The sequence below is a fragment of the Pelophylax lessonae genome (assembly GCF_965119305.1).
Source record: "Pelophylax lessonae genome assembly, chromosome: 1".
Taxonomy (NCBI): Eukaryota; Metazoa; Chordata; class Amphibia; order Anura; family Ranidae; genus Pelophylax; species Pelophylax lessonae.
The window spans coordinates 431,634,174-431,658,679 of NC_138768.1; the positions used below are offsets into that span (position 1 = coordinate 431,634,174).

The following is a 24,506-nucleotide window of genomic DNA, read 5'->3' on the forward strand; positions in this document are numbered from 1 at the left end:
ATAAATGTTGATCATATCCTCCCTTAAGGCCCATACACACTTGACGGAAATCGGATGAAATATCCTCCGATTTTTCTCTCTCTTGCTCAGCGTTCATAACCGTTTTTAGTTGACAGTGCATAAATGTTCACGAAATTTCTCGTCCGATTTTTTTTTATTTTGGGGACATTTTTCCTAGACTTCCGGGTTGTCAGCAACTTCAGATCATGCGCGGTCTTTCGTTTCCAATTTTTCACGGACGTACTGCATACACATTAAACTGCATACACATTGGTCGTCTGGGGACGGACAATAAAAATTTTGGTGTTTGTCCCTCCGTTTTTTTTCGTTGAAAATGTCGGCATCGGCTGCTGAAAGTTGTGTACACACTAGCCGAAAATCGTACGATTTTACCTCGGACGGAAATTTTTGGCAGATTTTCTACTAGTGTGTACCCCACTTTAATCTCCTCTTCTCAAGAGAGAATAAATTCAGTTCCTCTAATCTTTCCTCATAGCTGAGCTCTTCCATGCCTCTTATCAGTTTGGTTACCCTTCTCTGCACTTTCTCCATTTCCCCCGATATCCTTTTTGAGAACTGGTGCCCAAAACTGAACTGCATATTCCAGATGAGGTCTTACTAATGATTTGAACAGGGGCAAAATTATATCTCTATCTCTGGAGTCCGTGCCTCTGTTAATATATGTATACTACAGAATACAAACATAATTGGATCTCAGTTATGATTCCTGCTAAATTGCCAGTCTTCTCTTAGCTTTATACCTTTATATTACAATGTGGTATCTTTTCTGCTTTGTCAATAAAAAAGAACTGCACTTAATGCTCTTGTATTTTTCTTTTTTTTTGTTACAATATTTTTTATTTTTTAGTACAATTAAAAATATGCAGTAGAATGTGTAAAATGATATAAAGAAATTATATGTCAAGAAATTAAAGGACTTAGGCAATAAATGGTAATATTAATATGACAATATTATGGTAGACAATCGAATCGATTAGGAGATTGATAGAAGAGAAAAAAAATAAGAATAAGGATAAGGAAGGAAAGGGGATGTGTAACTGACCAGGCAATGCTGCATTTAAGTTCCATGTTCCAGAGATAAAGCAAAGAACAATCCATATTGAGGTTAGTATTGTAGTCCAATCATGAAGACTATGTTTGTAAAAAGTGATCATCAGTTAAAAGAGAAGGGAAATAGTAAAAATATGAATCATCTGGGATTCTCAGAACAGGCTATACATTGCATTGCATGTTTTGTATTGCGTTTCTTAGATTCTCTAATTTATTTTTATTTTTTTGTTAAATTGCTCTATAATTTTAGATGGAAGTGACGGATTCAGTTCCAACACAAAATTAAAGCTGAGGAGAGGTATGAATATTTTAAATACAAATACGCTTGTCAATGTACTGTGTGAATGAGAACTTTTACAGTATCTCAGAAAATTAGAATATTACATAAGACCAATAAAAAAAGGATTTTTAATTCAGAAATGTTGGCTTACTGAAAAGTATGTCCACGTACAGTATAGTATGCACTCAACACTTGGTCGGGGCTCCTTTTGCATGAATTACTGCATGAATGTGGCATGGAATGGAGGTGATCAGCCTGTGACACTGCTGAGATGTATTGGAAGCCCAGGTTTCTTTGATAGTGGCTTTCAGCTCATCTGCACTGTTGGATCTTTCATATTTTTCTTGACAATATCCCAAGGATTCTCTATGTCAGGCATTACTGACTGTGGAAACTACACACTGGATCTCATGCAACTTGGATTCTGTGCCATCTTCTTCCAGACTCTGGGGCCTTTATTTCCTAATGAAATGCAACATTTTCCACAATCGCTGATGATTTGGGGAGCCATGTCATCTGCTGGTGTTGGTCTTCTGTGTTTTATCAAGTCCAAAGTCAGCGCAGCCCTCTACCAGGAAATTCTAGAGCACTTCATGCTTCCCTCTGCTGACCAGCTTTATGGAGATGCTGATTTAATTTTCCAGCAGGACTTGGCACCTTCCCACACTGCCAAAATTACCAATACCTGGTTTAATGATCATGGTATCATCACTGTGCTTGATTGGCCAGTAAATTCACCTGACCTAAACCCTATGAAGAGAATCTGTGAGAAATTGTCAAGAGGAAGATGAGACACCAGACCCAACAATGCAGATGAGCTGAAGGCCACTATCAAAGCAACCTGGGCTTCCATAACACCTCAGCAGTGCCATAGGCTGATCGCCTCCATGCCACACCGCATTGATGCAGTAGTTCATGCAAAAGGAGCCCCAACCGAATATTGAGTGTATACCATACTGTACATGAACATACTTTTCAGTAAGCCAACATTTCTGTATTGAAAACCCTCTTTTTTATTGGTCGTATGTAATATTCTAATTTTTTGAGATACTGAATTTTTGGTTTTCATTAGCTGTAAGCCATACTCATCAAAACGAATGTGTTACTAAACCCACAACAGTAAAATCTGTCTATAGATGCAGAATAGCATGCTTGTTATACTCACTGTGTAACTTAAGTGATTAATCCTCTGCATTGTGTGAAAATGCTGTGCAATCCTGTATGCACAGATCCTCCCCCTCCTGCATGCACACTCTGGGCAAGTTCACATAAGACACAGTAAGTGTAGTTCAGCTGCACATGCTCAGTTTGGTTTCTATTGCTGGAAAGAAAGCTTCCTGGTTGGAGCTGAGCTATTCAGGTCACATGGTATTAACATCACACATGTGGGCCTGTATACAGATGCTAAATGACAGCCCAGTCCCTCCCTCCTCCTCCATGCCCAGTAACTAAAAAATAACACAGTGGGTGGGATGTCACATCTTGGTTAATGGATGATCCACCATAAAAGCATGAGGACACAGGCTGTAGTGGATTTCAAGAGGTAGTGAAATCTCCCCCTACATGAACACTCTGGACTTGGGTGGACCCTGCAAAGTATCGCGTGATCACAATATACAGATCAGCTAACAAGGTATATATATATAGCTGAAGTATTTGAATGTAAAAGTATTGAACAATTTTTATATTACTTGGTTTAGTAACACTATAATAGAAAGAAATGCTTGAAATATATCTCTCTGTCTGTAACGCATCTGTATAAAATATATGAGTATCACGTTTTGCATTGAATTGCTGAAATAAATTAACTTTGTGATGATATTCTAATTTTATAAGATACACCAGTAGCTAGTACTAGTTAGTGGTTTTCAACTGGACATTTTCTGTAACATTAAAGATACCTCACCACTCATCCAAGTATGTTCCTCGGATCTAATAAGTGTCAGATCATTTATAACCACATGGACAACTTAGTTATCATAACCACTTGACCTCCGGATGAGTTACCCGCCTTCATAACCAGGCCATTTTTTACGATACAGCACTGCGTTAATTTAACCACTTGACGACCGCCCGCCGCAGATTTACTGCGGCAGGCAGCCACTCCTGGGCGAAACGACGTAGCTCTATGTTGCTTGCTCCTGGGGCTCTGGGGCGCGCACCCGCGTGCCCCCGGCCCTGCTCTTGCGTGCCCCCGGCCCCACTGATGGTCTGATTTGGTTTAGAACCGATCAGTCGTCAGGTTCAGGGCAATGATTTTTGGCCTGGACCTGCTGATCGGTCCTGACCAATTACAGACCTAGTTATGCCTGTGTAATGTAAACAAAGGAACAGGAATAACCCTTTCTCCCCACCCCAAATCCTTTTTGGATTCCAGCGTGAGAAGATCAAACTGTGAGTACTGCACCAAGCACACACACACACACACACACGTAGCTAGGCACATTTAACCCCCGATCACCCCCCCAATTAACCCCTACACCCCCTGTCACATTGCACACTGTATACAGTATATAGAAGTTTTCTATATTTCTGTATTAGTGTGCCTTGTGACTTGGTTTAGCGCTAGCAACTGTTACTTTTAGGCTTAGGATACCCACCACCCCCCAATAAAGATTTAACCCCTGATCCCCCCCTGATCACCCCCAGTTAACCCCTTCACCCACTGTCACATTCCACACTATATACAGGTATATAGCGGTTTTCTGTATTCCTGTAATAGTGTGATTGTGACTTCAGTTAGCGCTAGCGAGTTCGTTTCTATCCTAAGTAGGTTTAGAATACCTGCCATCCCCCCCAATAAAGATTTAACCCCCTGATCACCCCCAGTTGACCCCTACACCCCCTGACACATTGCACACTATAGACAGTATATAGCAGTTTTCTATATTTCTGTATTAGTGTGCCTTGTGACTTGGTTTAGCGGTAGCGACCGTTACTTTTAGGTTTATGACACCCTCCACCCCCAATAAAGATTTAACCCCCTGACCCCCCCGATCACCCCTAGTTAACCCCTTTACCCCCTGTCACATTGCACACTATATACAGGTATATAGCGGTTTTCTGTATTTCTGTAATAGTGTGATTGTGACTTCAGTTAGCACTAGCGAGTTAGTTTGTGTCCCAAGTAGCTTTAGGGTACCCCCAATCCCCCCAATAAAGATTTAACCCCCTGATCACCCCCAGTTGACCCCTTCATTGCCCTGTCACAGTGTCACTTTTATAGTGTTCAGAATTTTTTCTGATCACTATTATTAGTGTCACAGGTGACATTAGTTAGCGTTAACGCTAGTTAGCATCAGTCTAGTACAGCGCAGATCCCAGCCGCATAGTTAGAAATATTAGTTAACCCCTTGATTACCAGTAACACACACATACACACACATACACCTCTATTACTAGTATGGTATCTGAACGGATCAATATCTTTGATCTGATCAGAACTATACTAGTGTCCCCAATAGTTTAGGGTCCCCAAAACGCAGCGTTAGCAGGATCGGTCACGACACCTGCCAGCACCTGCGTTTAGCCCCTCCACCTTGCCCACCCCACCCCACCCCGCCCAGGTAAGTGCAGTAATCAATAGATTACTGTCACCTCCAAAAACACAAAACCGCAGCGTTAGCAGAGTCAGGCCTAATCCCTGCTAGCACTAGCAGTTTTTTTGTAGCGTTTGAAATAGTCCTTGACAATCAGGTGCTTTTTAACCTATGAGTCACACTACTGTACCTGTAAATTTAGTTGCTGAAATGTCCAAACGGTGGTACAGTAGTGAAGTGGCCTACAGCATACTGACCATGTCAGATGAGAGCGATGGGAAAGCCTCACTGGCAGAATCAGGGTCCGTATATGAGCCTGTAGACAGCAGTGGCTCCCTGACAGATAGCTCCGATGACGGAGGGGTCCCTGGTAAGGTCAGGCATACTCGACCCCATTCTGGAGTTGCTGAGGTGCAGAGATTGCAGGGTGCTCGTATGAGAGAGCCAGTACTAGTGCCGCTCAAAATTCTAGTGAACTGGCAAGCACCAGCGGCCTAGTACATCCTGGTCCTAGACATACTAGCACTGCAGTAAGACTTGGTGACATTGCGAGTCCCATAAGTGCAGTTGAAGCTGGTGCGGTGGCAAGCACAAGTAGTGGCCCACAGCCGACGCAAATTAGAAGACAGGCCTGTAGAGCCCATAGTGCCCTCCCTGAAGCGCTGGCATATCCTAATTGGCAGCCCACAGATTCTACAGCGCCCGTACTTCCCCCATTCACTGACCAACCCGGAATTCAGGTGGAAACAGCCAATTTTACTCCCCTTAATTTTTTTGAGCTGTTTTTCACAGAAGATCTTTGCAGATCTATTGTGGACCAAAGCTATTTATATGCTGGTCAATATATCGCTGCAAACCCAAATTTGTCCCTTGCCAGACCATTCGGCTGGAAACCTATAACGGTTTCCGAGTTTAAAACTTTTCTGGGCCTTTCCCTCAACATGGGTATAACTAAAAGGAGTGAACTGCGGTCATATTGGTCCACTAACCCAGTCCTCCATATGCGTGTGTTCTCTGCATGCATGGCCAGGGGGAGATACGGGCAAACTCTGCGGTTCATGCACTTCAGTGACAATGAACTCTGTCGTCCTCGGGGAGACCCTGGATATGACCGGCTCTACAAAATCCAGCCCCTAGTAAACCACTTCAATCAGAGGTTTGCAGCCTTGTTTACCCCCCAACAAGTTGTCTGTGTTAATGAGTCCCTGATTAAGTATACTGGCCGCCTTGCTATCTAGCAGTATCTCCCCAGCAAGCGTGCCAGATACAGGGTCAAGCTGCATAAGCTGTGTGACAGGGCCACAGGCTATACAGTTAGTTTCTATGTTTACGAGGGTAAAGATAGCACTGTGGAGCCCCCCAACTGCCCAGACTACATAGGGAGCAGCAGCAAGATAGTTTGGGACTTGGTGTCACCCTTATTTGGAAAGGGGTACCATTTGTACATGGACAATATTTATTCAAGCGTGCCACTTTTTAGTCACCTGCTCGAATTACAAATTGGTGCATGTGGCAACGTGCGACCTAATCGCCGGGGCTTCCCCCAACGGCTTGTAGATTCCCGTCTTAGTCGGGGGCGAGAGCCTGCTTGAAAACTGACAAATTGCTTGCAGTGAAGTGGAGGGATACCCGTGATGTTTTCGTTCTGTCCTCCATTCACGCAGACACGACGGTCCAAATTCATACGGCAACTGGTGTTTTGGAGAAGCCCCTCTGTGTCCACGACTACAACCTTAATATGGGAGGGATGGACCTCAACGACCAGCTTTTGTCACCGTACTTAATTGTCCGTAAAGCCAGACGCTGGTACAAAAAAGTGTCTGTTTATTTATTCCAATTGGCTTGGATCCTTCCTAGAATTCCAGGAAGAGATCATCAGTGCCTACCTGTATCCAGGAGGTGCTCCTGCCCAAGTTCCCCTACCAGATGCAGTGAGCCGGCTGCATGAGAGGCATTTTCCACATGTCCTCCCGAGTACCCCAACCCAAAGACACCCCCAAAGAAGATGTTGTGTCTTTCTTAAGCTCAGATTTAGGCGTGACACCCGCACTTATTGTCCCTTTTGTCTTGGCCAACCTGGTCTCTGCATCGGGGAATGTTTCCAACGCTACCACACAATAGTAGAGTATTAGCGTAGGGTACAGTACGGCACAGTCTAGGGCACACTTACACAGGGTCTCGAAAGACGTTCGATGGCTATCGTCATTTTGAGAGACCCTAAGCTGGAATGTTGCAGTTGAAGAAAAAAAAGTGTAAAAAGGAAGTGTAAAAAAAAATTACAAAAAAATTATAAAATAAAAAAGCCAAAAATAGTTGTCGTTTGAGTTATTTTTCTGTTCACACTTCTACTCTTCCTACTTTTACTGTACTTTGTTACTGTTTTTCATTGGTAACCATTTTTTACTTCTCAGGTACCAATGTAATGTTTTATTTCTATTCTATTGTTAACCAGTTTGCCTTGCAGGTACACTCATCAACTGCCACACTGATTTTATATATTCTGACACAAACAGCGTTTGCGCTCAGCATATATGGAAATCTCTGATGGCAGCGCTGTAGGAGGTGATATCACCACTGCAGTTAAAAAAAACAATAGGTATACATGGCGTTTGTCATGTATACCCATCATTAGAAAGTGGGTTGGATGTTTTGGGCGGCTAATGATGGGTACACTACGCATTTTCTGGTGGATATTTCTTCATCCACATTGATCGATGTGGATGAAGGAATCTGTTAGTTTCTCTTTTTTACGTTCAGCCCACAGGCTGCATGAAAAAAAGAAAAACTACAATATATGCCAAACAAGGACCAGCAATGTACTGGTACGTTGCTGGACTTTGAGTGGTTATACCAGGAAGATGCCTGCAGATTTAGGCATCATCCTGGTATCGTCCACCCCCCCCCTCCCACCACCTTCCGTGGTTTTTCATGGGCTCTCCTGTCCCACCGGGTAACCAGAGAGTGCAGCCAGTGGTTTAATTATCTAACCATAGAGCTGATTGGAGACGAAAATGGCTCCAATCATCTCTATGGCCTAAGATACCAGAAGCTACGAGCATTTCATGACTTTGGTTTCGCCAAAAATAAACAGCGCCATTGGGAAATTGGGAAAGCATCTTATCACACCAATCTAGAGATCTAGAGTCTAAAAGACCCCAATTTTTGAAAAAAGACTACCTGTCACTACAGATTGCTATCATAGGGGATATTTAAATTCACTGTGATAACAATATAAATGATTAAAAAAAAAAAAAAAATGAAAGGAAACGTGTCAAAAAAACATAAAAAAGCAAAATAAATAAATAAAAAAAAAATTCAAGCACCCCTGTCCCCGGTGCTTGCGCAGAAAGGTGCACGCAAGCGTCGGTCTAGTTTCATATGTAAACAGTAATTGCGGCATGCATGTGAGGTATCACCGCAGACACCAGGTCGAGTGCAGTAATTATTGCAGTAGACCTCCTCTGTAAGTCCAAAGTGGTAACCCGTAAAGACATTTAAAGGATTTAAAAATGTACGTATTTTCTTGCCGCTGCACGGGCGTGTGCAGTTTTAAAGCTTGCAATATTTGGTATCTATGTACTCGGCATAAGATAAGCTTTTAAATTTTACCAAACAATTAGGAATTATATAGTGTATTTGTGCATTCGATTTTAAAAAAAGTGTTTTTTTCGCATAAATTGCGTTTGGAAAATCTGTGTGCAAATACCGTGTGACAAAAAAAATTGCAACATCTACAATTTCGTTTTGTAGGGCCTTTGCTTTAAAAAATATATATAATGTTTGGGGGTTTACAGTAATTTTCTAGTAAAAAATAAATATTTTTTCATGTAAACAAAAAGTCACAGAAAAGGCTTGGTCTTCAAGTGGTTAGAAGAGTGGATGATGCCAGTCCAAATACCCCCCAAATGACCCCTTTTTGGAAAGTAGACACCCAAAGCTATTTGCTGAGAGGCATATTGAGTCCATGGAATATTTTATATTTTGCCCCAAGTTTCAGGAAAATTACAATTTGTTTTTTTTTTTTTTACACAAAGTTGTCACTAAATGATATATTGCTCACGCATGCCATGGGTATATGTGAAATGACACCCATAAATACATTCTGCTGCTTCTCCTGAGTACAGGGATACCACATGTGTGGGACTTTTTGGGAGCCTAGCTGTGTACTGGACTCCGAAAACCAATCACCACCTTCAGGTTTTCTAAGGGCGTAAATTGCTTATTTTACTTCCTCACTACCTGTCACAGTTTCGGAGGCCCTGAAATTCCAAGATAGCAGAAACCCCCCCAAATTACCCCTTTTTGAAAAGTAGACACCCCGAGCTATTTGCTGAGAGGCATGGTGAGTCCATGGAATATTTTATATTTTGCCACAAGTTTCGGGAAAATTATTCTTTTTTTTTTTTTTTTTTGTTTTTTTTACACAAAGTTGTCACTAAAAGGTAAATTGCTCACATATGCCATGGGTATATGTGAAATGACACCCCAAAATACATTCTGCTGCTTCTCCTGAGTATGGGGATATCCCATGTGTGAGACTTTCTGGCAGTCTAGCCACGTACAGGACTCCAAATCTAATCACCGCCTTCAGGCTTTCTAAGGGCGTAAATTGTTGATTTCACTCCTCACTACCTATCACAGTTTTGAAGGCCATGAAATGCCAAGATAGCACAAAACCCCCCCAAATGACCCCTTTTCGAAAAGTAGACACTCCAGGGTATTTGCTAAGATGCATGGTGCGTATTTTTCAGCTCTCATTTATTTTGGAAAATAAAGAAAATAAAGGGAAATGCATTTATTTTTCTCTTTTTTCCAATTTCAAAACTTTGTGACAAAAAAGGGTTTCCAATTTCAAAACTTTGTGACAAAAAAGGGAGATCTGCAAAACACTCAACATGCCTCTCTGCAAATAGCTTAGGGTGTCTACTTTCTGAAAAAGGGGTCATTTGGGGGGGTTGTGCTGTCTTTTTCATGGCCTCCGAAACTGTGAGGAGTGAAATCAACAATTTACGCCCTTGGAAAGCCTGAAGGTGGTGATTGGATTTCGGGGTCCTGTACGCAGCTAGACTGACAAAAAGTCTCACACATGGGGTATCCCCATACTCAGGAGAAGCAGCAGAATGTATTTTGGGGTGTCATTTTACATATACCCATTGCGTGTGTGAGCAATATATCATTTAGTGACAACTTTGTGTAAAAAAACAAAAAAAAAATAAAAAATAATTTTCCCGAAACTTGTGGCAAAATATAAAATATTACATGGACTCACCATGCCTCTCAGCAAATAGCTTAGAGTGTCTACTTTGCAAAATGGGGTCATATGGGGGGGGTGTGCTATCTTGAAATTTCAGAGACTCTGAAACTGTGATAGGTAGTGCGGAAGTAAAATAAGCAATTTACGCCATTAGAATACCTGAAGGTGGTGATTGGTTTTCGGGGTCCCGTACACAGCTAGGCTCCCAAAAAGTCTCACACATGTGGTATCTCTGTACTCAGGAGAAGCAGCAGAATGTATTTTGGGGTGTCATTCCAAATATACCCATTGCGTGTGTGAGCAATATATCATTTAGTGACAACTTTGTGTAAAAAAACAAAAAAAAAATAAAAAATAATTTTCCCGAAACTTGTGGCAAAATATAAAATATTACATGGACTCACCATGCCTCTCAGCAAATAGCTTGGGGTGTCTACTTTCCAAAATGGGGTCATTTGGGGGGTTTTGTGCTATCTAGAAATTTCAGAGCCTCCGAAACTGTGATAGGTAGTGAGGAAGTAAAATAAGCAACTTTACGCCATTAGAAAACCTGAAGGTGGTGATTGGATTTTCGGGGTCATGTACAAAGCTAGGCTCCCAAAAAGTCCCACACATGTGGTATCCCTGTACTCAGGAGAAGCAGCAGAATGTATTTTGGGGTGTCATTCCACATATACCCATGTCATGTGGGAGCAATTTATCTTTTAGTGACAACTTTATATTGGATAGTTTTTAAAAGACAAAAGAGAAAATTTCTTTTTTTCTCAAAATGTTTTTTTTTTTTTTTAATATCGCAAAAAATAAAAAGCACCGAGGTGATCAAATACCACCAAAAGAAAGCTCTGCTGGTGGGAAAAAAAGGACGTAAATTTTGTTTGGGAACAGCATTGCATGACAGCGCAATTGACAGTTAAAGTCACGCAGTGCTGAGTTGAAAAAAGTGGCCTGGTCATTAAGCAGGAAAATCCTCCGGTCTTAAAGTGGTTAACGGACAATTGCACGGTCATGCGACACTCTACCCAAATAAAATATATGCTCCATTTTTCCCACAAATAGAGCTTTCTTTTGGTGGTATGTGCGTTTTTTATTTTTTGCGCTATAAACAAAATAATAGACCGACTATTTTGAGAAAAAAAACAATATTTTGCTATAAAACATATCCAAATAACATAAAAAAATCAAATTTCTTCACCAATTTAGGCCAAGCTGTACTCTCCTATATATTTTTTTTGGTAAAAAAATATCCTCATAAGCATGTATAGATTGGTTTTGCGCAAAAGTTATAGCATTTACAATCTATGGGATATATTTATGTAATTTTTATTTACTTTTATGTTTTTTACTAGTAATGCTGTGATCAGTGACTTGTAGTGGGACTGCGATATTGCGGCGGACACATCGGACACTAACTGACACTTTTTGGGGACCAGTGACACTAATACAGTGATCAAGATAAGAAGAAACGGCCACACCTTGCCTTTATTGAGATATCCAAGGTGGCAAACAAAACACCAACCAGTCCAGGTTACCTGAATTGGCTGGTGTTTTTTTGTTCCACCTTGGTTAATTTAATAAAGGCATTTGGAACTACAGTGATGTACGGCTGTTTCTACTTATCTTGATATTGTTTACGGAGGAGAGCCAGGGCTGGCACTCATGTGGAGGTTCCATCAGACTCATTCATCTCACCTGGAGCAGCAGATCTCTCTTACCTAATACAATGATCAGTGCTAAAAATAATCACCGCAACTGTACTAATGACACTGGCTCGGAAGGGGTTAACATCATAAGCGATCTAAGGGTTAACTGTGTGCCTAGCCAGTGCTTGTGTACTGTGTGGGAGGTGCTTTTACTAGGGGAAGGCATTGATCCATGTTCCTGCTTTGCAGGGACACAGGATCAATGCCTTCCCTACTGACAGAACCGCGATCTGCCTTGTTTGCATACTGTAGGTAGATCGCCATTCTGGCTCTCTGCCAAATGATCGGTGGGGGCCAGTGGACCTTGAGTCCGCTTTATACACAGCTCCTGCTCCTGCATTGTTGATTATACACAGCTCCTGCTGTGGCGTGCACAGGTGGCGTGCATGTGTGCCCCAGACCCGGAAGTGCAGGATCACGTACTAGGTACATGATCCTGTGCAGCAGATTCGCTTTGCCTTTGTATATATAAGTTATAAGGCCAGCAAGCGGTTAATTCAATTGCCATGGAATGTGTCAAGGCGAATGTTGATTGTCCAAGAACATGGTAGGAGGTGCAAAATCAATCTGGGGGGTGGGACCAAAACAAAAAAAGTAATAAACGCCATCCTGTATGTGGTTGGCCCTAATTTGCTGGGACACTTCCGCTTAATTTTCTGATTTGCCTTGTTACATTGTGCTCACAGCTTATTTATATGCAAATCATACCTCGTTCTGACCCAATGCATTTACTGTGTTATGTACATTATATGAATCTGATGCTAAACACGACTTGACTGTCTTATAGAGTGGGCAGATTGAACACATTTTATATCCTAAATGATTTAGGTATCTGACGTATATCAAAAGATTCATGCATTAGGTAATTCTAATAATATATTGGTTATCAGACTGTGAGTATATGAAAATATGGATGTATTTAGAAAACTGTACCTGTTGAAATGGCTGTGAAATTAAAAAAAAATGGCTGTGAGATGATCATAAACATTTTGGCACTTGCCCAGTCACTCCTAAGATCCTTTGATTTGCTTGCCATTTCCGCAACCACCCGGCTTAGGAGCCACAGAAAGCTGGTGCAACTGCAGCTTGTCAGCTCTCTTTTTGCATCGAAATGAGACACACCTGGGGAAAGTCTCTTCGAGAGCCAACAGTTCTGTTAGGCTAATGCCCCATACACACGTGCATATTATCTGAAGACTTTTGTCTGCAGACTTACCTTTTCTATGTAGTGCAAGGGCCTGCCGGATTGCATACAAATTGAAAGTGTTTAGGTTTGACCTCATATTATATGGTTTTGGTAAGTCTGCAGACAAAAGTCTGCAGATAATCTGCACGTGTGTACGGGGCATAAGGCTGGCCATATATTATACAATTTTCTTGTACAATTTTCCTTTACATTTACCAAAACCATCTAATGAGGTCATAACACATAACACTACAACACTTTCAATTTGTATGGAATCAGGCAGGCATTTGCACTACATAGTTAAAGGTAAATCTAAAGGAAATTGAATAAGAAAATTGTATATTCACACTGGCATTAAAAGCAGTTGTTTGAGAGGAGTAAAAATGCCCCTCAAGCGCCTATGTGCAAGACACAATAGACAGCACACGGTGCTGTTCACACTATCAAAACATGAAGCGTTAGCGTCGCGTCCCTACAAAATTGAAGCCTCATGTTGAGTCAAGAGGCGTTGGAAGTCTTTCAATGCCTCCCAACCAAGTCTATGGTACCGCTTCACAAACGCTCTGGCAGGCAGTTGTGCTGCGCTTGTGGGGTGTTAAGATTAGTCTATTTCCTGAAATAGAGTATGCATTTGTGGAGCGGTTTTCACGTGCCTTAACGCTCATCAAACCTGCCCATAGGGTATTTGGGGAGCATTTTTAACTCGTCATTACCGCTTGTAAAGCGCCAGCCTAATGCCCGCACTAAAGCTCATAAACGCGTGTCTAACGTCCATACTAACTCTATAGGAGCATTTGTTAAGCGTTAGAATTTGTAATCAAGTGTGAACAAGCCTATACAGTCGAATTGGTGAACAAGCCTATACAGTAGAATTGGAATCTGTAACCACAGATTGGGTGAAACCTTGTCCCCTTTTATTTTACTCTTGGCTATTATCTCTTTTCTATATTATCTTTTTCTGTAAATATTTTATGAAAAAATAATTTTCTTGGCTTTTTTTATTAAAAAATATTTTAAAATTGTTAAGCCTTATCTCGAATGCACTAAATCAGAACTTAAGGAATTCCTGTCTCTTTGAAGAGCACTGCAAGATTTTAACCTGTGTTATATCTCTGTGGTGTGACAGTATGTATTACAGATGTGTGTTGAAGTCAAAATTGTGATAGGAGGTATTGAGAACAATGCGTGTTTATGTTAGAAACACATGGTGGTAGCTAGTGTGTGTGCAAAGGGTTAGTTTGGAGTTATCCAACCCCATTGTCAACCCCTCTTCTAACAGAAACACGTTATGCATGTTTCTGTTAGAAAACACATGGCAGTTGCTGTTGTGTGCATAAAGGGTTAAAATATAACTAACCAAGCAAAGACTTTTTTTTTTAGTTTAAAGCAAGATGGATTAGAATGCTTGTCAGGTTTTTAGTGCTGTCTGTGCCCCCATTCGGGAGATTCACCCTCTCTATTTGTCCTGTTTACCATTATCATTGAAAGTTAAAGAAAACCCAAATTTGAGTTGTCCCCAGAAAAGTAATAGAGGGGAAATATTCCAAAGGGGACCCTAATTCTGGTGACCTGGGGGTCCTCAAGAGATTGCTTTCATATGTTAGGATTTCCTTCTACTTTCTGTTTGGCTATAGGACAGGAAGTGAAGGTAATGGGATAAAGATGGCAAACATAAAACTGACAGGTGTTATAACCCTCCCTTACTCTATCCAAAATGAAAAAAAAAAAGTTTTGCCTATAGTTCTACTTTACTTTGGAGTTAACCGACCCCAGTGTTTATCCTTCTTATTCTAATGGCCAAAAAGCCATAAATTGACAAAGAAATGGCATTTATTAAAATACAGACAGTATAATATACACAATTTTTTTCCTAGGAATATAACAATATATCTGAAATCCATAAACCGAAATCTGCTAGTGGACCAACGCGTTTCGTTGCATTAGCTTCCTCAGGATCCACGCAATGTATATATGTCAGACAGATTTGCAAACCATAAAATCTAAAATGAACAACGATACAAATCAATATACAATACATATTATATTTGAAATAGACATAAATACTATCAAGTATAAATATATCAATACATCGTAAAAGACTGGTAAGGGAAACTCCGCCCAGCCGTATCCCCTCACGATATCCCTGTGGTCGTCCAGCTGTGGTCGAGAGAGGAGCTGGACGACCACAAGGATATTGTGAGGGGATACGGCTGGGCGGAGTACCACGATATGGGATATTGCCTGGAGGAGTGTTGATTACCATCTAAAGCCTGTTCCAGGACCGTGGTGTGCAGCCAGACTGAGGTGGACTAAGCCTCTATACTATCCAAAGCGCCAGACTTTAGTCTTAAGGGTGCGTGTGCAATACCTAAGGGGCTCACGGAGGTGTGGTGGAGGTGTACTTTTATCATCTATCTTTTAAGTTTTAAGGAAGATTCCACTATACACCTTTGGGACTTTTTATTGCATTTTATCAAATACATGTGAAAGGACTATTGTGTTTTATCACGCATTCACGTGTATAAATAACCTGCAACTTGACTATCTTTGAATATACTATAGGGCACAAGGAGAGTAGCCCAGTAGCGCTGCTAGTTTATATGTAGGACCCAGTGTTTTATTTATGCACCTCATTTTATGTTTTATATTCTATATAGCAGCTGTTATTTTAGTACTAGTATTGTTATAATTTGCAATACAGTTTCTACCATAAGCGCTGAGTGGGTAGTTTTGGACTTTGGTCTTTTGCTTGCTCCTTTATTTTTGACTGTATACATTATATTGTACATTATACTCCTCACCCCTGCACTGTATACACTATGCTGTACATTATACTCCTGACCCCTGCGCTGTATACACTATGTTGTACATTATACTCCTGGCCCCTGCACTGTATACACTATGTTGTGCATTATACTCCTGACCCCTGAACTGTATACACTATGTTGTACATTATACTCCTGACCCCTGCACTGTATACACTATGTTGTGCATTATACTCCTGGTCCCTCCACTGTATACACTATGTTGTACATTATACTCCTAACCCCTGCACTGTATACACTATGTTGTACAATTTACTCCTGGCCCCTGAACTGTATACACTATGTTGTACATTATACTCCTTGCCCCTGCACTGTATACACTATGTTGTACATTATATTCCTGACCCCTGCACTGTATACACTATGTTGTACATTATACTCCTGACCCCTGCACTGTATACACTATGTTGTACAATTTACTCCTGGCCCCTGCACTGTATACACTATGTTGTACAATTTACTCCTGGCCCCTGCACTGTATACACTATGTTGTACATTATACTCCTGGCCCCTGCACTGTATACACTATGTTGTACATTATACTCCTGACCCCTGCACTGTATACACTATGTTGTACATTATACTCCTGACCCCTGCACTGTATACACTATGTTGTACAATTTACTCCTGGGCCCTGTATACAGTATATTTTCCTAAGCTGGGCAACAGAGTTTTAATAACTAGTTTTATTATACAGGATTTATGCCACCTACAAAAAACCTTCAACCCATTAGCAGCCACAACAGGTTTTACAGAAAGGTCAGTTTCAAATGATGTTTTATAAATATTTTATGCCAAATGCGTTTGCAGTGTAATTGGTGTTTATCATTGCATTCTTTGCAAGAAATGTCAGGTTGCCACCCTTTAAATAAGCTGTACAGACTAGTTGTAGCTAGCTCAATACATCTAATGAACAACACCTTTTGTGCTACATTTCTGTCCATATTGTGATAAATCTTCCTGTATATACAGCATTTTAAAACAAATTGTACAGCAGACTGCCAATACAGCTCTTTTAGTACCACACCCATTTTATACTAATGCCCCGCATCTGCGTTTTTCTATTCTAAAATAGCTTGCTAGATGCACAGAAAAAAAGGCTTTTTCTGGATTTTGTTTAATTTTTTTTTGCAACTGTTGTATAATTATTATTATGTTAATGTAATTTTTACAGTCGTTTTCAAAAATTTTAAATCTGCGAGTTGTATAAAAAAAAATATCTGGTGATCCTGCTATGAAGGTCCTTGTTCAGACCCCTCCCATTGTAGGGTGACAACACACTTATCCTATCTCCCAACAGTGCTTTGGGAGACAGGGTAAGCATTTTGTTTAAATGAAAAAAGCAAAGTGCTTCAGCTAACTAAATATCATTTAATTAATTAAATATCATTTAGGGTTTAAATCTGCTTTACAGTAGTAATGTAATGTTATCCAACAATCAAAATCATAAGCTAACTTTAGGTAAAGAGGGGGGGGGGGGAGTAATGTGCAACCAAGCAAGAGTGATGAAATGTTTTCTATAATCATCCAGTTTGTTTGTTTCCAACATTCAAGCAGATTAGAACCTGACCTGATCACTATATTCCTCAACCCACATTATCAACAATTATTATTATACAGGATTTATATAACACCAACAATTTACATTTACAAAATGAAAGCAGACATTACAGTTACAATACAATTTGGTACAAAAGGGGGCCCTGCTTGTTAGAGCATACAATTTAAGAGGAAGGGTCAAGTGATACAAAAGGTAATAGCTGTGGGGGATGAGCTGATGGAGAAAGTAAAACAGTGTATTTAGTTAGAAGCAGGCAGGCCCGGACTGGCCAGCGTGCAAACCGGGCATTTGTCCAGTGAGCCGGGGCCACCCATTCCGTGGCTGTTTGATGATTAGGCCGCACAGCGGGAGGTAAGGGGCTACTGCGGCCTGGACAGGGTTAACACAGGCCGCGGCCACCGCTTACCTATCGCTGTGCAGGCGTGCCTGTGTCTCCTCCGGCTGCAGGGCTGAGCTGTGTATCTCTCACAGCCCAGCCTCAGAGCACACCGTCACTGACATACCCCTTCCTCCTCTCTGCATGGATGCGAGAGGAGAGAGAGAGAGAGATCGTCTGCTCCTCCTCCTCCCGCCCCTCTCCTCCTGGGTTTGCCCCACCCACACTTCCTGGGTATGTGTGGGTGGGCAAGTTTAAACCCAGAGGAGAAAAGATGCAGACAGCCTGTGCCTGAGCCTCCATCCTGGGGTGAGTAGGCTCTCCCTCTCTTCTGCCTGAGTATATAAAACAAATGTAAGGGGGGCTCTGATGTAAGGGGGGCTCTGTGGGGGGGGTCTCTGATGTAAGGTGGGCTCTGTGGGAGGGGGTCTCTGATGTAAGGTGGGGACTCTGTGGGGGTCTCTGATGTAAGAGGAGGTCTCTGGTGTAAGGGGGTTCTGTGGGGATGTCTCTGATGTAAGTGGGGCTCTGTGGGGATGTCTCTGATGTAAGGGGGGTCTCTGATGTAAAGGGGGTCTCTAATGTAGGAGGGTCTCTGATGTAGGGGGGTCTCTGATGTAAGGGGGGGCTCTGTGGGGGGTCTTTGATGTAAGAGGGGGCTCTGTGTGGGGTCTATGATGTAAGGGGGGCTCTCTGATGTAAGGGGGGTCTGTGGGGCAGGTCTCTGATGTAAGGGGGGGTCTCTGAAGTAAGGGGGGCTCTGTGGGGGGTCTCTTATGTAAGGGGGCTCTGTTGGGGTCTCTGTGGGGGCTCTGATGTAAGGGGGGCTCTGTGTGGACTCTGATGTAAAGGGGGGCTCTGTGCAGACTCTGATTTAATGGGGGGCTCTGTGTGGTTTCTGATGTAAGTGGGGCTCTATGCAGACTCTAATGTAGGGGGCTCTGTGCATACTCTGATATGGGGGTGTTTTTTGTGGACTCTGATGTAAGGGGGGGCTTTGTGCGGACTCTGATGTAAGGGGGGCTCTGTGCAGACTCTGATGTAAGGGGGCTCTGTGCAGACTCTGATGTTGGGGGGCTCTGTGCAGACTCTGATGTAGTGGGGCTCTGTGCGGACTCTGATGTAAGGGGACCTCTGTGCTGACTCTGATGTAAGGGGGACATGTTCGGACTCTGATGTAAGGGAGCAGGGGCCGGAGGAGCTTGAGATCTGCACAGTAAGCAGAGATTAAAAGGGGGGACATGATTCCTAGGGGCACTGTACTCATTACAGTGCCCCTTTATATCACAGTGTCCCCTGTACATTAGAGGACCCCCCCCCTGAATAAAATTGGCTGCTCAGTCTAAAATGCCCAGGCCTATTTCTTGTCCCAGTCCAGGCCTGGAAGAAGGATAGGCTTCTTTAAGGGGAGGGTTTCAGGGATTGATAGATGATACACCCAAGGTGTACTAAGCTGCGCTCACCTTAAAAGTGCAAATGTGCAATAAATAATGATAATGATAATAAAATTACCATATAAAGTGCATAAATGTAGAAAATCCTCAACTATTTACAAAAAGGTTGATACATAGATAAAATTATAATAAATAATCCTGAAAAAGGTGCATATTAGAGTGCATCAAAAAGTCACTGAATAAATAATTAATTCATAGTAATTGTCCCAATAAATGGATAAAATGGATAAAACGAGTACACTCTCCAAGGGATAAGACTCTTCACAAGATAAAATCTTCAAACCCTTCACCATATAGGCACCCAATGTGTGAGTGTGCTTACCAGAAAGCACTGACCCCTTATTACAGGGGGTCAATGCAAGCAGAATGATTCAATGCGACCAGATTCCAAACATGAAAGACCAGACCCTCCAAAGTTATCCACTTCACAACCGCCTGTAAACCATAGAACTTCACACTCCTCCTCCTCCTTACGCTCCTCAGCGATATGTGAACAAAGGAATGGCCAGGATAGTGAAGTACGTTTAAGCAGTATATTATAAAATAAAGTGGACACACTTATATCAAAGACATAAAAACGGGCATAGTAACTCAGGATCCGAAATTGGACACAGGCCGGTACCGCTTCCGCGTTCACTGGTCCTATACAAACAGTCCCAGAAACAGCATTGATAGCAGGGTGATTGCGTTCCAATTTCAGGGATTGTCTAAAGATGAATAGATTAGGAGATAGACAGATTGGGTTAAGGAGTTCCAAAGGATGGGAGACGCTAGAGAGAAGTCCTAGAGGAGGACATGAGAGGAGTTGACAAGGGAGCTAGAGGCAGGAGGTCTTGGGAGGACCAAAGAGAGTGGCTTGGTTGATAGTTTAAAACCAGGTTAGTGATGTAACTGGGGGCAGAGTGGTGGATGGCTTTGTAAGTCATTGTTAGTACTTGGAATTTTATTTATTGGGTGAGTGGAAGCCATTGAAGGGATTGGCAGAGAGGAGTAGCAAACACTGAACAGTTGGCAAGGTGGATGAGTCTGGCAGCAACATTCATGATGGACTGAAGGGGGGATAGCTTATGTAAAGGTAAGCCAATGGGGAGGGAGTTACAGTTGTCGAGGCAAGAGATAAACAGGGAGTGAGTTAGAAGCTTAGTGGTGTCAATGGTTAAAAATGATTTAAAATTAAAGCATCAAGCACCTATTGTCTCCCTTCACCTTTACTTTTTACGCTTGGTCTTCACATCTTCAGCTGGGCCCACCTGGGGGCCGCGACATGGTTCCAGCTTGCTGCAAGTACATCCCCACCATCAGGGACTCTGGCGAAGAAGCAGGCTGGGACTTAGACACCGCGCCCTGGGGAATCCTGAGCTGGCGATCCACAAGGGTTTACTACGCAGACTCTTTACACAGTACACATAAATTATACATAAAACAATAGTTTATTGAAATGATATAAAGAGAGTGTTGACACACACAACACTATATTAAAAGCATATATAGAATCCACCACATTTTTGTTTAGACTGTGGGTACCCCTAAATAAAGCTCTGAGAGCTTATGTATATATCACAGAGTGAGCATTCCAGCTGTTGAAGTTCAAGCTGTAGTGGGGAGCCCAGAGTCCTTGACATGTTTCATGGATAAAACCACTTGCCCAGGAGGATGGAGGAAAAAGCCAAATAAGAATTAGAGCATGGTTGCGCAAATCTAAAGGGAACTATGTCTGCAGTGGCCCAGGGGAGAGTGTGAGAACACACATAAAAAGGAGGCCCCAATCACTGTGAGAGACTGACTGTATGAAACATGGAAAAGGTTACATGCCGGGGAGGGTTTCTTATATGGCACCTACGAGGAGGGCTGTTCTAGTCTGTTGTCTCTCATGGGGGACTCACGTTTGATCTGCCATCCCAGGTGGCCCATTACGGATTTGCAGCACTGTCCTTCCTTGACTACTGTTGTTGTATTTAGTTTGCCTATGTTGTACTCCTCTTGTATGCACTTTGTATACCTGTACCCGGTTGTTTTCAATAAAATGTTATATTTGCAAAAAAAAAAATAAAAGGAGGCCCCAAAAAAAGGCAGGGAGTGCTAGGCAAATCCAAGTGGATTATAAACAAGCCTCTAAGAGAAATTAAATGGTCAATCAAATATAACTTACTTCCTTAAAACATATCCTAGCCCCCTACAAAAAGATCACATAGGTGCTCCAATGAGTAGGGCAAAAAGTAATCTGCTTCTGTATTAGGATGTACAGTACAGTATGTGGATCACTACAACCCCATTTTTCCAGGCTGACTGAGGCATCAAATGGTCTGAGACAGAGTATTAAAGATCTTCCTGCTGCAATTCCTCCTGCAGAAACACAGCCATTTTTTTGTCATTCTTGATTGACCATTAGGGTTTTTGGTTATTAATCAGGATTGGTTAACCCCCCCCCATTTGTTTCTTAACCTCTGTTCACTTACCAGCCTCATGACTCCCTAGTATTCCTTCCTCCTGCACTGAGCAGCACTCATATTGTCATGATCAGGGGTCAGGCTTGGAGGTCAGTGGTTATAGCAGTGGAAAGGCTCTGTAAGGTAAACCGGATTCCTACACCAGGAAACCAGTGCAGGCTTATACTCATATTCATGCATGTGCGCATTGCTCACATGCTCATACTTCTAGGCAAAAAGGAAATTTTAGACATTCTATCTCAGTTTTGCATGCTTGCGTTCGTGCGCGCACTTGCACATGAGCACATGCACATACCAATCAGCGTGTGCACTATTTAAACTGGTCTGTCACCATGAGCAGTTGCTGAATGGTCTTCAGCTCTCATGCATTGAACCTGCTTACCTTTGTTTGACCCAGCGTTTCCCTGGACTTCACCTTTTCTTCTACCTTAACCTTGTTCATCTAATCACTCTGACCTCAGCCTGTTTAATGGACTTATCTTTGCCTGCTGATCCTGTAGTACCATGTCCAGCTGTTACTGACCTTGAGCTGCTTCCTGGACTTGCTCTGCCTGCTAACTCGGTCCCTTGTTGCCCGGCTGCCATTGATCGCTGCTTGCATACTGGCTCTGCTACCATCTCCTGCTCTGGTGCCAAGCTGCTTCAGTATCCTGTCCTGAGGACTACGACCCCCAGCTTCATGCACTTAAAGAGCAGACTTAGTCAGCCAGCTACTCTGGCACTTGTGCCACTCCGTACCCTCACACTCTCTGTCTCCACCTTCAAGATTGTTGGGCAGGAGGTGTCTCTATAACATTGCAGTCTTCACCAGGTACATGCTAGGCTCGCACAGAAACCAGCAGAATAAATACACAAGCAGATTTCCCTGGTGGGCAATAAAGACTCACCTTAGCTGTGGGGTCTAAGCACTAGCCAGTCTTCACCAGAACTCCTGATTGTGGAGGTGGGTTTCCCTGCACGTTAGAGCCAGGTTGCACGATTACCTCACCAGGAGGTGAGCAAGTTGGGGTGGGGTAGCAGGTAGGGATCTAAGGCGAAGTTGGTAGTTTGTAAACTACCAGCCAAATATCTGTAACAAGTGGAAATGTAGTCAAGGAACAAGCCAAAGGTCAGTAACAAATGATGCAGGTAGGGATGAATTGGAACTGTAGTTGAGGAACAAGCCAAAGGCCGGTAATGAAGCAGGAGCGTAAGAAGCAAGAAAAAATGTAAAGTCAGCGGCTACAAATACTATAAGGTTACTCACTCAGTCAAGCCGTGAACCCAGACGACTGGTCCATGACAACCTGGACTCACATGAAGTTAGTTGGATGACACTGGCTGTCAATGAACCCATAAGAATATCTAATGGCATCTAATGGTGAAGTACTTCTGGGGCAGCTCTGAAATGAAGGTGGGTATTGCAGCAAAAACAGTTTTTTAGTTTTCTGACTAGCACACACATTAAAATGTTTTATATTCAACTCAGCAGGCTGAACGAAAAAAAACTGAGGAGGTCGCTGTACTAACTATGCAATGTTAGTAAAGCAATCTCCCCGTTGTGCTATTGTGTTCTGACAGGAGGACTGCCCACCCACCAGAACACTCCGGTCAGCGCTCACAGCCATTAGTTACAAGCACTGATCGGATGCTGAAAGGCTGCTGGTTTTCCAGCATGCTTGTTTGACAGAAGCCAGTGATGAGATCGGCTTCTGTTAGACAAGCAGCTGTTCACATGGGCTGAAAGTCAGCCATTATTTGCTCCATGTGCACGGGTCTTTACAGATGCAAGGCATCACTAACAAATAATATCCTGGATTTACACTTTCATTTTATTCATTGTTCATCTTTATTTAAATGTTGTACTATTCATAATACATCCAATCACATGCATGCAAAAATTGAGTGTTTTTTTTATTTATTACATTTTTCTTGCACATTACTTGGTATTGTTTGCAATGCGAAATTTCATCATTTTCACTAATCTCTAGGGAAAAATTCCCTTGCAAACTGCAACTTTACTTGCAAAGTGAACAGCCTATTTTCCCTTGATAAAAAGAGACAAGAGGGCCACCACCCCATTCTTTAACAAGTGTGGTGCTAAAAGGCACTTTGTGCTCTAGAACTCCATATCTAGGGATGGGTAACAGGGGGTTTAATGTACTTCCCAGCACTGATATATATATCTAACTTTCCTACCTCAAGACCATGGAGACTAGTTCAAAGGTTTCAGGATGCTGTACTTGTTCAGAAATGAGAAAAAAAAAAATCTCTTCCCACTTTTTTACTACTTTTTTTAATTACCAAAAAAGTCCCTGTTAACAAAAAAGTAAAAGTTAGGAACTGTCTAACTTATGTACTTAAAATAATATAAAGTAACATTTTGACTTTTAAACTCACAATGCTTAAATTGGAAAATTATAATTTGGAAGATCAAAGTCAAATTTTAGTTTCAAAGTAAAAACTTTGAATTTACCTAAGTGGCCCAGGGCCATTCTATAGATACATTTCCACTGTCAGAAAGATTTAAATGGAAAAAGCTGACCATTAACAAAATTTAAGAAGCTAGAAAAACACATACTGAACCAAGTACATCCAATTCCCATTTACTTAGGATATTTGACTGGCAGTCAATGTTTCCAATTAAACTATAAAACTCCTTACACAAATTGTACCCTTATCACTAAACATACAGTAGCTGTCATGAATGTGTCTGGACTGTAATCAAAAAGATGAACATGGAGAAAGAACCTACATATAATTTCTTACATTTGTTAACTGACCAGAATAAGGCATTGAAACTCTCTCTGGCTTGAGCTTCAACTAGAGATTGG

At 41.9% G+C, this 24,506-nt stretch overlaps 1 protein-coding gene across 1 annotated transcript in view; it reads left to right on the forward strand.

Moving 5' to 3' along the window:
- LOC309544587 (uncharacterized protein) overlaps nt 1-24,506 on the forward strand; it is a 50,576-nt gene that overhangs the window by 17,258 nt on the left and 8,812 nt on the right. Inside the window, exon 2 of the mRNA XM_082243495.1 lies at nt 1,322-1,369. Within this exon, the coding sequence (XP_082099621.1) occupies nt 1,322-1,369 (48 nt within the window). The remainder of the gene's footprint in view (nt 1-1,321; nt 1,370-24,506) is intronic.